The sequence below is a fragment of the Heloderma suspectum genome, chromosome 8 (assembly GCF_057233095.1).
Source record: "Heloderma suspectum isolate Gila_16-S chromosome 8, 16-S_ref, whole genome shotgun sequence".
In the NCBI taxonomy this organism is placed as follows: domain Eukaryota; kingdom Metazoa; phylum Chordata; class Lepidosauria; order Squamata; family Helodermatidae; genus Heloderma; species Heloderma suspectum.
In genome coordinates, this window is record NC_139465.1 from 47939040 (window position 1) to 47954620 (window position 15581).

Consider the following 15581-nt stretch of genomic DNA (forward strand, 5'->3'; position numbering starts at 1 on the left):
TAGGAAGAGTGTGAAAATGGTTAAGTGATAGGGTTTGGTGCAGTAGAAGCAGTAGACTAGGTGTGAATTTCTAGAAAGTTCTTTGCAAGCTGGTACTCTGTCAAGTACAAATGCAGCTTGAACAACAAACCTTGGAGCTGGTTTAGAACTGGCCTGCCTTATAAATGTTCAGTGTCTAACTGCCAGAACTTTCTCCCAAAGCTTTCTGGAAGATGCAATTCTCTCAAGGTGCCAATGTGGAATTATCATCACCTTAAAAAAGCCCCCAGCAGTTTCTGTCATTCCTTGTACAAGAAGCAAAACAGTAGGACTCCATGACCTTTTTATGGCCAATGAAACTTCGGTATTTTTGGAAGATGGAGGAGAAATTGGACCATAGCAAGGCTCCCAATAATTTGAGGGAAATTTGGTAGATGAAATATGCAAGATGACCACTCCCAAACAGTGGGTTGAAATCAGTGGTTCAGTGGGTCTACTCTAAATATGATTAAGCCTGGATCCAACACAATAATTTTAAAGCTACTATTTATTATGAAAATATTGACAAATACACCCTCGAAAGATAAGTACCAACATAAATATGCAAATACAGACATATTGAGAAGTAGCAATAATAACATCACAAGCCTATGCATGTTCTCTCAAAAGTGACTCCCATTCAATTGAGTGGAGCTTAGTCCCCAATAAGAGAAAATAGAGTATATGAATAAAGACGTTATCGTGGCATTTTCTATTCCAATTATTTATCAATAAAATCCATTTCTCTTTGAATCTGTATGTTGTGTTTCCTTAGCTATGTGAGTTTGACTGAAAAGGCCACTGCCCAAACATAGCTGAAGCAGGGGGTTTGTCCCAATTCCCAGCGAGCAGCAGTGGCTTGTTTAGTTGAGATCAGCAGCTTTGTAAGCAGTTCAAAATATTCCATATATTTTAAATAGCCAAGTAAAGCAGGGATATATGGTATATTATAGTTAGTAATTTATTTTATTATATCTGAAGTTTCTTCCCAAAAGAGATGCATCAATGAGTCTTTTTTTAAATGTATAGCATCTTCCTAGAGCCTGATACGTCCAATATTTATCTTCCTGGAGATTATACATTTGTTTCAAAAGGTTTGGAGTCAAAATACCAGTGAGATGTAATCTTATAAAAGCTTTCTTTTGGAGATTACATTTTCGCCACATTTTTGTAAAACAAAGACCAAGACAACCTTCGTTATGCACTCCCCTGTATCCCTTTCCCAGTGGTAATCATAATTAAAGTTAATAACTTCCGTTTTGACAGCAAATAATACCATTAACTGACCAGTCCTTTCAGATTCATGCTAGAGATTAGACATTCTCTAGGGTTTCCTATTCAACAGGGCTCAAAATATATCCCTGGTTTAGAAAAATGGGAGGTCTTCTCCATTCTGTTTGGTTAGCCACCTCTTGAAACAAATTCTTAACCCAAAATATTTGATATTCCCACCCCAAAGAAATGTCTCCTCACAGAGCAATCCAAAAGTTTGCCAAAAGCTGGCTGAGACGCCACAGGATGTGGCAGAGATGGGGTGCTGGAGAAATCCGCAATGGAATCAAAGGAGTTTGGATTTCTGTGGATCTGACCTGTGGATTCCGCAATGGTCCGGCTTTTCCCGACTCGCATGGATTTTGAGGACTTGCACACTGGGCTTTTTTACATTACGGAATTTTATGCAAATGTAGGTGTAGAAAAATATGTAAAATAAAAAAAACACCACCCAAAGATGCACATGTCCCCCATGGACTAAAGCATGAAAATGCGCATTTGGGGGGATTTGTGAATTTGCACAAATTTGGGAAACTGGAAAAAACTCGATTCTGCCAATGAGCAGATGATGGAACAAAAGGCACCTGACAATTTCACAAAATCTGTACCTCCCCAGGCAGAAGTCCTGCTGTGCCAGTGGAAAAGAGCGCTGCCTGTGGGTGGCCTGGAGGTCCCCTGGAAAGCTCTGTGGGGGTCGATGTCCTGCTGGTGGTGTGGCCTGAAAAGGAACATCCCGTGAGTGTGAGGAGTGGCTTTGGATCCATAGGCTCCAAATCTCCAGTGTTTCCATAGCAGGCCCACAGAGCAGGCCTGCAGTTTATGCCAGCCAGGAGCTATTGTTATTTCCCCTGCAATGGTGTCAGTGGGAGGGAAAACATGGCGGAAGCAATGTGAGCGCTGTGAGCCAGCCGGGTCCAGGAAGCGCAGGCTCCTCCACCACATAATCGCCTCCTCCTCCACCCTAGGATTGCTCTGTGCACCATCGAGGGATGAGGACTAGTCCTTATTTAAAAAATGGGTGACGAGCCACTTGTTCACCCAAGCATTCAAAAACATTTCTCCTAAAGTGTTGAAAATTCTCTGGCTTTTAATTAAGCTTGTATCCTCTGGTTGCTTTTGGTGTGTTTTATTGTTCTACCTGTTTTAATTTTTGTAAACCACCTTGAAATAATTGATAAAAGGCAGTATACAAATGCTTTAAATAAAACAAACCAGGACTCAGTTCTATTTTTCAGCTTGTGCCCGACTAGAAGAGTATTCGCAATTGATGTTAATGAGGATATTTCAGTCTTTTGTACTCTTAACTTCAGTGCAAGTCTTGCTGATTTCATATGGGGCCAAAGCCAAATGCACATCGGCCCTTGCTCTCTCTTCCTTTTCTCACTCCCTTCTCTTTCTTCCCATCTCTCTCAGGATGCTTCCTGATGAGGCTTTTTCTTTTCTTTTTTGTTGTTGTCTGCATATTAGTTTGGGAAGTGTGAATTAGATCAATCTGCATTAAATTGTGAACCAAACACATTTATTCAGAATATTTTGGGATCAATGAGTGCTGGATTTCTCCCCCAGTCTTACAAATATGTTGCATAAATCAGTAAATCGAATCAGTCTTCGATGTCTATATACTAATACCCAGAATGGGGAACAAACAGAACGAACTTGAACTCTTTATACAGGAGGGAAATTATGACGTGATAGGTATAACTGAGACTTGGTGGGATGACTAGCAGTTACAGGAACACTGGGGGAAAGCGACCATGTTATATTTGCCCACTGATAGGTATCCCATTCTTCTCATCCATGTGGGAACAAATGATACCACCAAGCAGAGCTACGAAGAAATCATGTCAACTTTGAAGCTTTGGGAAGGAAACTCAAGAACTTTGGGGCCCAGATAGTTTTCTCATCCATCCTTCCAGTAGTTAGAAGAGGGATAGAAAGGGAACGAAAAATACTCTGGGTGAATGACTGTCTACGAAGGTGGTGCCGACGAGAGAGATTTGGATTCTGGGACCATGGGCTATACTTCCTGGAAGATGGGCTGTTGGCAAGGGACGGGTTGCACCTCACAAACGTTGGGAGGAATGTGTTTGGCAACAGCATGAAGAACTTCGTCAGGAGGGCTTTAAACTGAATCCTAAGGGGGAGGAAGATGTAAAGTTGGGGGTAACAATGGATGTAAGCGCATGCACTGCAACGGAGAGAACAGCTGTGATAGCGCCCAATAATAGTCTTCAGACACATGTAGGAAGAAAGCCAGACCATGAAGCACATGGTCTTCGATGTCTATATACTAATGCCCAGAGTATGGGAAACAAACAGAATGAACTTGAACTCTTAATACAGGAGGGAAATTATGGCTTGATAGGTATAACTGAGACTTGGTGGGATGACTCTCATGACTGGAATACAGCAATTGAAGGATATAACTGGTTCAAAAAGAACAGGAGGAACAGAAAGGGAGGTGGGGTTGCACTGTATGTGAAAAATACATATCTCTGCACAGAAATACAGGAGGATGAGCTTGGTAGCCCCATCGAGAGCATCTGGATCAAAATAAATGGAGCAAAGAATAAAAGGAACCTGACTACCGGCCACCCAATCAAGAAGAAGACAAGGATGAAACTTTTGAAAAGCAAATAGCCAATGTTTTAAAGAAGCATGCTGTAGTAGTAATGGGGGACTTCAATTTCCCTGATATTTGTTGGGCGACAAATTCTGCAAAACATGGCCCTTCCAGGAATTTCCTAGATTGTGTGGTGGATAGCTTCCTCCTACAGAAAGTAGAGGAAGGAACTAGAGGATCGGCTATCCTTGACTTGATCCTAACCAACAGAGATGACGTAGTGGATAAAGTAGCAGTTACAGGAACTCTGGGGGAAAGCGACCATGTTGTACTTGTGTTCTTGGTTCTAAAGGAAGCAAAAGCCAAGTGTAGTCAAACGCATACGCTGGATTTTAGGAAAGCTGATTTTAATAAACTCAGAACAATGATCAGTAAGGTCCCATGGCAAGCGATGCTAATGAGAAAAGGAGTCCAAGATGGGTGGGAGTTTTTAAAAAAGGAAATTCTCAAGGCACAATCACAAACAATTCCAACAAGAAGAAAAGGCGGAAGACAACAGAAGAAGCCAATGTGGCTTCACAAAAAGCTTAGAGATGACCTGAAAACAAAAAAGCACACATATAGGAAGTGGAAAGAAGGCCAAGTAACAAAGGAAGAGTACAGGGAGGTAGTACAGAATTGCAGGGATGGCATCAGGAAGGCTAAAGCTGAGAATGAGCTGAAGTTAGTGAGGGATGCTAAAAGCAACAAAGGCTTTGTTCGGATACGTGCAGAGTAAAAGGCAGAGGAAAGAAATGGTGGTTCAGCTATTAAATAAGGATGGCAAAATGATAACAGATGACAAAGAAAAGGCAGAAGTGCTCAATTCCTACTTTGGCTCAGTCTTCTCCCAAAAAAGGGTCTATGACCCCCCTGGCAAAGGTGAAGTACAGGCTGAAGGGGCAGGATTGCAGCTTGAGATCGATAGGCATATGGTCAAAGAATACCTCATTACTTTGAATGAGTTCAGATCTCCAGGGCCAGATGAACTGCATCCTAGAGTAATAAAGGAACTGGCAGAATAGCTCTCAGAACCATTGTCTAATCTCTTTGAGAAATCTTGGAGGACGGGTGAAGTGCCAGATAATTGGAGGAGGGCTAATGTTGTCCCTGTCTTCAAAAAGCGTAAAAAGGAGGAACCTGGGAACGACAGAGCAGTCAGTCTGACATCCATCCCTGGGAAAATTCTGGAGCAGATGATAAAGCAATCCATCTGGAAGCACCTTGAAAACAATGCCGTGATTACACAAAGCCAACGTGGATTTGGCAAGAACCTGCCAGATGAATCTGATCTCATTTTTTGGTCAGGTAACCTCCCTTGTGGACTGTGGGAATGCAGTGGACATAATATACCTCGACTTCAGCAAAGCTTTCGACAAAGTGCCCCATGATATCCTGATGAGCAAACTAGCTAAAGGTGGGCTAGATGAAACAACGATCTAGTGGATCCACAGTTGGCTACAGAATTGGACTCAAAGAGATCAATGGGACCTTCTCCAACTGGGCAGAGGTAACGAGCGGGGTACGGCAGGGCTCAGTCCTGGGCCCAGTGCTCTTCAACATTTTTATGAATGACTTGGAGGAGGAGGTGCAGGGAATGCTGGTCAAATTTGCAGATGACACAAAATGGGGTGGGATAGCTAATACTTTGGAAGACAGAAACAAAATTGAAAGAGATCTTGACAGACTGGAGCACTGGACAGAAAACAACAGCATGAACTTTAATAGGAATAAATGCCAAGTTCTGCACCTAGGAACAAGAAACAAATGCACAGTTACAAGATGGGAGATATGTGGTTCAACAACACTACAAGCGAGAAGGATCTTGGAATTGTTGTCGATCACAAGCTGAATATGGGCCAGCAATGTGATGTGGCTGCAAAAAAGGCCAATGCTTTTTTGGGCTGCATTAATAGAAGCATAGCTTCCAAATCCCGGGAAGTACTAGTTCCCCTCTACTCAGCACTGGTTAGGCCTCATCTGGAGTACTGTGTCCAGTTCTGGGCACCGCAAAGATGCAGACAAGCTGGAGAGGGTTCAGAGGAGGGCAGCAAAGATGATCAGGGGACTGGAAACAAACTAATTCCCACTGGGGGCGGGGGGGCTGTAGGCTGGAATCAAATTTTCCCACTCCTGCTGCATAAGATTGCAGCTGTGATCCATTCTATATGCATCACTGGAGGACCAATGGGCTTCTGGGGCAAGGAGCGCCTATTACCAGCTCCAGTTGGTATATCAGCGACACCCTTTCCTGGACAGGGATTGCCTGGCCACTGCAGACCTTGGCAGCCTTGTGTTTAGATGACAGTAAGGTCCTTTATGTGGGGCTGCCCTCACGCTTGGCCTGGAAGCTGTGGCTGGTGTAGAATGCGGTGGCCAGGATGTGGAGTGCCTGGCTACGCACATATGACACCAGTGCGGATGCAACCGCGCTGCCTGCCTGTTAGTCCCCAAGGTCTTGTCATCGTAACCCTGAATGCAACAATAGGAAAGAACTGCTGGATTTGTCCTGGATGGGTTGTGCTTCCCGAGAGGAACCAGGAAGTAGTTCAGGGCAACATCCAGTGCTTCTGGCCTGAGGAGAGAGTGGCCACTGCTTGAGAGAGCTCTGAATAGAAGCCCTCGTTTAAGTAAAGCTTGGAAGTTGATTTGTAAAGCAGAGACGGTTTGAATCCGTGGGGTGCAGACTTGAAATGCCTGGGACCAGGTTACTGGCAGATCGCCTTCCCCAATGCAGACCTGTGTGATCATTAAGGTCATTGGAGGAGGCTGTGCTGGGTGCACCATGGCCTGCAGGCTGCTGTCCCACAGCAGCCAGGAAGCCTTCTCTGTGGTGGCGCCCACCACATGGAGTGCCCTGCCCGCTGGTATCCAGGAGGCGCAAAGTGTAGCATGCCTTAGGCGCCAGTCAAAGACCCATTTCTTTACCCAGGCCTTGTCTGAGTGAGCATGCCTCCAGCCCGTTTGTTTGTAATTATGGTGTTGTGTTGGTTTTATGTTTTTATTAATGTTATATAAAGGTTTCAACAATTTTATGCATTCTGATCGTATTTTCATATATTTAATTTTCTTGTAAACCACTTAGAGAGATTTTTAAATATAATCAGTGGTATATAGATCTGTTAAACAAACAAACAATTTGTTGATACTGTCAAAGCCCATTTTGCTTTGTGTTATATTCCTCAACTTTTTATATATTATAAAGAATTCATTTCTGAATAAAATGGTATCCAAATAATTTCCTTTGAAACATGTTTAGGGTCACTCTGTATATTGGCTGTACTAGCGAAAATATATGTACAATAAGCCATAAATGTTCAAACATTAGAGGTCTAGAAGTTTTACACTGACAAACATGGATTCCTTCATCCCAAACATTCAAATTTAGACCCCAAAAACATCTTCCTCAGGGCATGTTCTACATGAGCAATTTATTGCACATTTGCGATTGCCCACTCACAGAAGTTTGCAGGTCCTTTACATGAGGTTGCCAACCTCCCGGACGTCTCCCATGCTTTTCTCCCACTTTCAAAAAGGTCAGAGATGAGCTGGAATTAAAAAACAACAATGTGGGATTTCACCAGTGTGTAAACCTGGCATAGCGCCATAATTTGGCCGCTAGATGGTGCTGTTTCACTGAAAATATAGAAAGCCCTGAGAAAGGGCATTTTCAGTTCCATGTCACATGTTTGTCATCTAAAGGAGCCCATCCTAATCATGCCAGGGAAACGGAAGCAGAAAGCCCTGGTAAGGCTGTGGGATTTTTCAATAATGTAGAGAAGCCCTCAGACTCTCTAAGGCAAAATGTGTTAAAATTACTGTTTGATGACAACCATCTTGCATTTTTCATCTAGCAGATTTCCCACAAACTTTGGGGAAGGTTGCCCCAGTCCAATTTATTCCCCACTCTTCAAAAGTACTGAAACAGCTGTCAGACCTTGGTCAGGGAATGCTGTTATTTTGCATCTACTATGCGGGAACCCTGATGGTTAAACCAACTGAAAAACAGTACTACAATTTGGTAGTAAAGCAATGCAGTCCTATACACGTCTACTCAGAAGACATGTAGACTGAGTTCAATGGGGCTTACTCCCAGGAAAGTGGGTATAGGATTGTGCTGATAAATTTTTTTAATCGAAAAATGTATCTTCTTTTTTGGAGCACTCACATATTGCCATGGATTTAGAGCAACACGCCAATAACTGGAGTACAATTAGAGATACACAAGGCATGGAAGAGAGTGAGAGAGAGAATGAAAAGTACATCTGTATTTCACCAACCAAGGCAGCAAAGCGAAGAAATAACTGGGAAGGATATAATCAGTCCACAGATGGGTGGGGTAACGCCTGCTCTTACAGACAGCCAGGAAGCCCGCCAAGGAAAAGAGGAGCAAAAGGCAATTTAACAACCCCCCCAGAAAACCGAGATACTCCTATCCAGAAGCTCATTTCCCTGGTGCAGGAATGGGATATGGTGAATTGCAGATGCTGTGAAGCCCAGCAGGTGCCAATGCCCAGTGGTGTCAAAGCAGAGGAAGAGCCCAAAAGAAAGGCACCGGGCCACTTGTCACCAGCCAGGTGCCTTGGGGTCACCAGTCTTGAACCCTTTAGCAACAGCTTTGCAATCCAAGCTGCAGCGAGAGTGCAAGGAAGCCTGCCAAAACCTAGCCAGTGCATGATGAGCAACCCTGAGGGTTGGCTTGTCAAGATTGGTAGACCCAACAATTTGGAGAAGACGCATCCAGTGGGAGGAACTATTGCAGTTAAGGAACTGAGTGTCCAGACACAGAGAGAGCACAGTGAGTGACCACTCCTTAATTTGCTACTTATAAATGAGCTAGGTAAGTCAACCTTGATAATGTCAACTAAGTCAGGAATAAGGAGTTGCCCTCCGTTCTCCTTCCCTTTCCCCAGAAAGCTGCGGTTGCTGGGACCTTGTGGGTGAAGGTCATGAAGCTTTGCTTCCCCCTTGCTACCTGTTCAGCAGGGCCACATCATTTGTGAGCAACCACCTCTGAAAGGGTGGTGCTTCCAGGTGAGGCTTTAACTGGGCATTCACATTGCCTCATTCACATAAGTTTATGGGGGATCCAAACAACCCCATCTTCACTTTGTAGCTCTCCTGTGTTTTCCCACCGCTGCTTCTGACTTTTCTTACCAGAAAAAAAAAATCTGTTAAGGAATGAAAGATAGAATAGCTGCATGATGCCTTCTCATTGGTAGTGTTTCCTGCATGTGGCCCACTTCTGAGTGGTGAGAAGTTTTGGGGGTTCCAGCACTTACTCAGGGTTCAGTCTCCTTAGAAGGAGGTCACTGAAGACTTGTGGCACTTCTTTCATGTAAGGTTTATTTACATGTATTTAGAGACTGGGCTGAAGATGAGGGTCCTTCACACTCCTGTAGACTCTTGTTTCCCATCAGATGTCTAAGGGATCTCCATATCAGTAGGGAATTTGCCAGGCTAAAAGTGCCCAAGCAGTTTGACCCATTCTAACAATCTCTTTTCCCAACCACAGACTCGTGGGGTTGGGGGGATCCTTGAGAGGTCAGTCTAACCCCAAACCCATAACAGTGGTGCTAAGAGCCGTCCCTCCATATGGAAGCAGCCCTCGCCACTTCATGATCCTTGGAGTGGGGGGAGTATCCCTGTCTAGTCTCTAGTGCTTGACCAGCCCACACTGGAAAGGCTGGTGCCGTCGCGGTGTTTGAAGTGGAGAACAGCAGCCACCAGTTCTACCTGAAACAAGGCAGGAGGACAATACAGAACAAACGTGGAGATGCCACAGGCTGTGGCTTGATTCGCCCTTAAGAAAGGAAGCATATGAGGGATGGCACTGTAGTCACCCTCAGTGGTTCATGTGGGAGCAACACCGGCCCTCAGCTCGTGTGACCTTTGGCGCCCTTGCAACATCCGCAGCGGTGTTCCTCAACTCATCTGTTCTTACACTGTTCAAAAATAGTAACTAAAAATAAACCTTTAAATGGTTCACAAGATGGGGTGGGGGCAGAGTTGTGGTTGGTGATTGTCACAGATCAATATCCAATAAGAACCTGCAGCATTTAGACATCTACATGCTAGCAACTACAAGAGCACCAAGGGATATATTAGGAGAAACCCAGTTGCTTTTTTTCCAGGCACAAAATATCGTGGTTCGAGTCCTGGGAGAAGGGTTTTCCCCACAACAGATGTGTACTCTTGAGGGCCAACGTGCAGAACAAAGTTTTCCTTCACTCTTCAGTAACCCTCATCCCCTACAAAACAATCTTGGATGTGGGACTGGCCATTTAAGGGCCGTTTGCATTCCGTATTCAGTATATCTTACTGAATTGTACTTGGGAGACACAATGAAGATGCAACATATTATAGCTCCTTATTCCACAGGAATACGTGCACTTCCCTATTAAAACTATGCTAACAATTTGTGTTTGTGTGTGTGTGTGTTTTAAACTGAACACATTTCTCCCCAGGGACATGCCCGGAACAAGCCGGTGCAATCCTTGATGAGCCACGTGGCGACACTGGCTTGATTCTTAAAGTTGAACACCCTCCGATTGTGGCTGGTGATGGTTCTTGTGTTTCCCATGAAGGCAGCATCCTCTACAGCACACATCTGGAAGACACTAAGCTGGCACAACCAGTGGCCAAAGGTAGAGTCCCTCATAACTCTGTATGCGTTTGGGCCTGGAAAGAGACCCCAGGAAGTTCCAAGGGGCAGCAAAGCTGAATAGGCTTTGCACCCAAGAAGTGGACAATTCTGTGCCAAAGAAAACCCGGGATTTTGTGTCCAGAGGACTCCTACAACTATCCATAACTGATTTTCCTTTAAAAAACTGGCTTGTTGCAGGAATTTAGCACATTTTGGCAAGGATTGGGGGAGGGGGGTAAAGGGAAAGGCAATGTCTCCCTGGAACCATTCCAGGAACAAAGAACTTCACTGGGTTCGTGATAGAATGGGTTACATTTTGAGGGGAATTTCTACTGCACTTGAGTGGAGTAATGATGTCTCTTTAGCATCAGGAATTGACACAAGTAGAAAGAGACGGGATCTGAGCAGCATGGAGTTGGGGCTGGACAGTTCTGGGAGACATTTCATCTGGATTATCTTGGGCAATTGGTGAGTGAACCTAATGGGGCCTGTGCCTCGGCCATCTTGCTTCGTCCTCGAGATGACCTGCTTTGCTTGCCCTGTCATGATCTTCTGCACGACGCGATTTGGATTGCTTGCAAGAGTCGGGGTGGCCAAGTAATGGCCCAGCCTTTGGGCAGTTGGGTTTGTACTAGATGAGCTGTGATTCCTTCCAACTCTGTGCTGCTGCTGATCTTTCTCCTCCCTCCTCAATGCGCACAGAACATTGAGATGTATCTGTGTGAGCCTAAACTTCACAGCTGAGTCACAGGATCCATTTGGCCTCCTGAGACTGATGCCAAGTGGGATTCACACAGAGTTCAGCACATGCTGAGGACGTTGCGTGCCTGCTTCTCTGCATGTGCTGAGCTTGCAACTCAGGACATGTTTCCTGGGCTGCTACCAACCTGCCTTGGACAGCTGTGCAGCGGCACAACCCTTGTGGGAGCTGGGCCTGTGCTACCTCCTCAGCCACAGTGACGTACGAGCCATGTGAGGAAGGACCAGCAAGGTAAGAACATTACAGGGAGGGAGGGAGGGAGGCAAGGGTGCCATTTCTGTGTTTCATTTCCAGCACCAAAATACCTGAAGAGGATGAGGCAGTCTGGCAAAGGGGCAGTTGATGGAACTCTCCAATTCCTTGCTCCTTTAGATGTTGTCTTTCTGAGCTTTCCATTGTCACAAGAGGAGATCTTTTATGCCCGGAAGTGCCACTGCTTTCTCACCGATGTCATCCTGGATTCCATAAGGCAGGAGGACCCCAAGGAAACAACGGCCAAAGTTGAACTTCTTGTGCAAAGGCTGTGGGTGAGCTGACACAATTGCCTTTGGGCAGGGGAAGGCAACGTGGGGCCCCCAGGCACCTTTCCTGGCTCCTGCCAAGGCACCTGGGCCTCCCACTTAAAAGAACAAGAACACCCCTTTCCTTGCTGGCAGCTGGGATCGCTACGCGGAGTGAGGGCCTCCAGCCGCTGCCGTCTTGATGTCCCATGATGCCAGCTGGGGCCAGTTCTGATGGGGCACAGAGACATTCTGACATAGGAATGAGGACGTGTGCGCGAGAGAGGGTGGACGTGTGTGTGTGAAAGAGAGAGCATGTCTGTGGGGGTGATCTTGAGTGCAGGAGAAAGAGAGAGGGGAAATGAGCGGGGAGAGAAGAGTTCGCCTTCTGTGAAACAGGTTTCTGTTGGCACAGGAAATGGTGAATTCAAAGGAGATGATCAGCATGTTGTGGCCCAGACCCCATGTCCGTCTTGTACACAGTCATGTGGGCAGGTTACTCATCCTTTGTGACTCACTGCTCCTTCCGTGTTACCCATTTTATGATGGTTCCCATGACACCAAATTGCCGAATGTGTCCACAGGGCCAGAAAGGTTGCCTGCCCCTGCTCTTGGGCTTGGGGAAGGGGTCTCTCCAGACTGGGTGGTAAGCTCTTGCCCCCTTACACTCTGCCACAAACTCCGCTGCCCCCCGGCAGCCTAGCAAGGCACGTGGCAAGAGCTTCCTTCCAGGTTCCAAGCTCAAATTCTGATGGCTGGGCCCTGGGCAAGTTTTGAGTACGCCAAAAGGCATGAAGCGTCTGGCCTTTGGTCCCCTTCTGCCAAGACCTCTGCAGCAGAGAGAGGAAGCCCCTGCAGCTCCTCCATGTCTTGTTTCTAACCCGGCCCAGACTATCCCCACTAACTGCTCTGCAAGAAGGAAAAGGCTGCTACGGGCAGCTCTGGAAAGCAGTGGCTGAGCAACCTCCTTTCTTGCAGAGCCTGCAGATCACAGCAAAGGAGTTTGTGGCTGACCTGCTGAAGGTGCCGCCTTTTAAAGCCGATAGTCTTGCTTGCGAGAAGTTACTGAAATGGGTTGAAGTAAGTCTAAACTTCTGATTTGCTTCCATGCATAGCGAATGGCTCTGCTGACCCAGAGCACCAGTGCAGGCCTGCCTGCTTTGTGGCTTTGCTTCTTAGAGGTGTTGGCACCCGCCTTAAACCCTGACCCATTTTTTAAAATGTGGTGGGCCATGTCTAATTTTTAATCCTATATACTGATCTTTCTCCTTGCTCTTCCCCCCTCCTTCTACACCACTCCCTCCTCCCTCTCTTCTAAAAAAACCTTAAGAACAACATGTTAGAAATGGTGGTACCACACCTGTGACCCACTTGTGATGGGGCACATCCCAGGTCTGCGTCATAGCCTTGCAGCTGGACAAACAACTCAGCGTTTGGCTTTTGGTCCACCAGCAAAACCCCAAAGGATGCCTCACAGCTTATTGCCGTACCTTCGATTGGTTGCTAGCATGTTTGCTTTTCTCTTTCAGTTTACCCTGCCATTTGCCTGGAAGTACAGTTGCTGCATTGACCTACTGATAAAAAAAGGATACCTTAAATCACTCTCTCATTTTGTCATAGGGAAATATTTACAGAAGCCTTAATAAAACCAAAGTACTATTTTTCCCCCCTGAGATAACCTGGCAGCATTGTTCCTATGTCTGAACAGGTGCCGTGTGAAAAGCTTGTAGTATGTATTAAATTCGCACATCAGGGACAGGCCTATATTCTCATCCCCGCCCCCTGCCTTCCCCCATTTGCCGGATGCAAGGATCTTTTAAGTGGTCAAAAATACGGTCCCTCCATGTGCAGTCTGAACTGACCCAGTCAGAATTCCACCACCTTGGCCTTCCATCTCTCGCTGTGCAGTGTGTAAAAGGGCTTTGAGAGAGTGAGCGAGCGAGCGAGCACCATTTTTGGAGTAAAAACACAAAGTGAGAGCGTGAGTGTCCTCCGCTCCCATTTGCAGCAGAAGCCTCAAGGCGCACCAAGACCCGCACGGCTTTCTCAAGAAGAGAAAAGATCAATGGCTGTACTTTTGTCTGGGCTGAGCCCGCTGGAAAAAGGCAGCCCCCAGGGAGGGCGTTTTTCTGTCTTTAGGGGGAGCCCAACAGAGCTGCTTCTAGGGCCAGACAGGTGGTTCCTCAAGCTCCCCAGTCGCTCTTGTAGCCCAGTTTCCACACTGTTGCCCGTTTCCTCAGCCTACGTCCTGTTGTCTGTCCACACCAGGGGCGTGGCACAGCTCCTGGCACTGTGGGAGGGGCTATTTGAAGCTCACGCACTACAACCTGTCCTGGTGGGTGCCATTTTATCACCCCATCAACCTTTTAAAAGCAATCTTTTAACTAGAGCTATAACATTTTCCTAGCTATAATACTACAATGCTGCAGTATTAATTTTTGTATTATGGTGTTATGCTATAACACAATACTATTTTTTTTAAAAAAATACTAATTTTAACCCTATTAAAAAGGGGATTACAGAAGAGCAAGGAATGGATAGGCCAGGTGCTGTCTGGTGCCCAGGCTCAACACTTGGCTGCCAGAAAAGAGTAGCCAATTGCCCAAGGTCCAGATCAACTGCACTGGCAGAACTGGACCTCCTCCCCCCGCCCCTCCCAGAGCAGCCCCTCCAGCCCGCTCTGAATGGGGTGGGCAGGGGGATCCCCCAAAATCAGGCAGAGGGAACGTTTTGTCTCATGGAAGGTCCCTTCCTCTCATGGAAGGCAGATCCTGGATCCAACCCTTAGTCTTTGGAGTTTCATTGTCAGGAAAGTGCCTGCATGCAACTTAGCCTGTTGTCAGTGGAGGCATTAGCTCAAGCAGATCCAAATTAAACAGTTATATGCCATCCCAGACTAAGTAATCCAAGAGAATACAACCCTCACCTGGCATCCCTTGCAGGCATCCTCCCTTCATCACAGGAGGCTGAAATCCCACATCCTTACTGGGCCTCCCTGCTTCCAGATTCTTGGCAGGATTAAGACTGTCTTCCTCACATGGGCAGGCACATGCTTTGAATCAAGGACTTTCTTTCTCAGCAAGTTTTACAGCCACTAGATGGCGGTGTGATCATAGCACAATGCTGCCATTACACACAGCTGATAGATTGGATTCACGTCCCTTATTGCACTATCTCCGATCTTTTTAAAAGCAGGATAAAGGTCATGAACTGCAGGAAGGGCCCTGGAGGGCGACAACGTTGTTTAAAGGACTTCTGTGAGTGGCCAATCTCGATTCCATGATATAAGCCCTGTGTGGAGAAGCTCCTTGCTTCTCCCAATGAATGGCCCCCTGGATGGTGATCTGCTGCCTGCTCTGGCCGAGGCCTTGTCTTCTGTTTGCCACCCCCCCCCCCCCAGCAGCTTGCCTTCCATCTCAATCCCCCAAACACACCTACTAGGAGGGAACTGAATGTGGGGGTTTTGAGAGACGCTTTGCACAAGCAGTCGAGCAAGTTGCCTGCCCTTGCACTTCAGTGCCTGTGAGTCCTATAGCCATCAATTCACTGAGACACACAACGGCCTCCAAACGGCTGCCACTGGAGCACACGGGGAGGAGCCTATGTGGACCAGCACTTCCCCGTGGCTGGCTGTCGCGCCAGTGTCCCGTCACCACGGGGCCAGGGCCTTTGCATACAGCCCATCTGCCGAGTGCGCCAGCTCGCCCCAGCCTTGTCTCCGCGCTGGCCTGGCCTGGCCTGGCCGTGGCTCTGCACGCCCTGGAGGCGGTGGCGCATGCTGGA

At 46.6% G+C, this 15581-nt stretch overlaps 1 protein-coding gene across 1 annotated transcript in view; it reads left to right on the forward strand.

Moving 5' to 3' along the window:
- Positions 1 to 13470, forward strand: part of KCTD19 (potassium channel tetramerization domain containing 19) — a 93336-nt gene extending 79866 nt beyond the window's left edge. Inside the window, exons 13-17 of the mRNA XM_084812900.1 lie at positions 8054 to 8690; positions 10360 to 10539; positions 11671 to 11825; positions 12777 to 12878; positions 13328 to 13470. Coding sequence (XP_084669026.1) covers positions 8054 to 8690; positions 10360 to 10539; positions 11671 to 11825; positions 12777 to 12878; positions 13328 to 13441 — 1188 coding nt within the window. The 3' untranslated portion in view covers positions 13442 to 13470. The remainder of the gene's footprint in view (positions 1 to 8053; positions 8691 to 10359; positions 10540 to 11670; positions 11826 to 12776; positions 12879 to 13327) is intronic.
- Positions 13471 to 15581: the final 2111 nt, after the last annotated feature.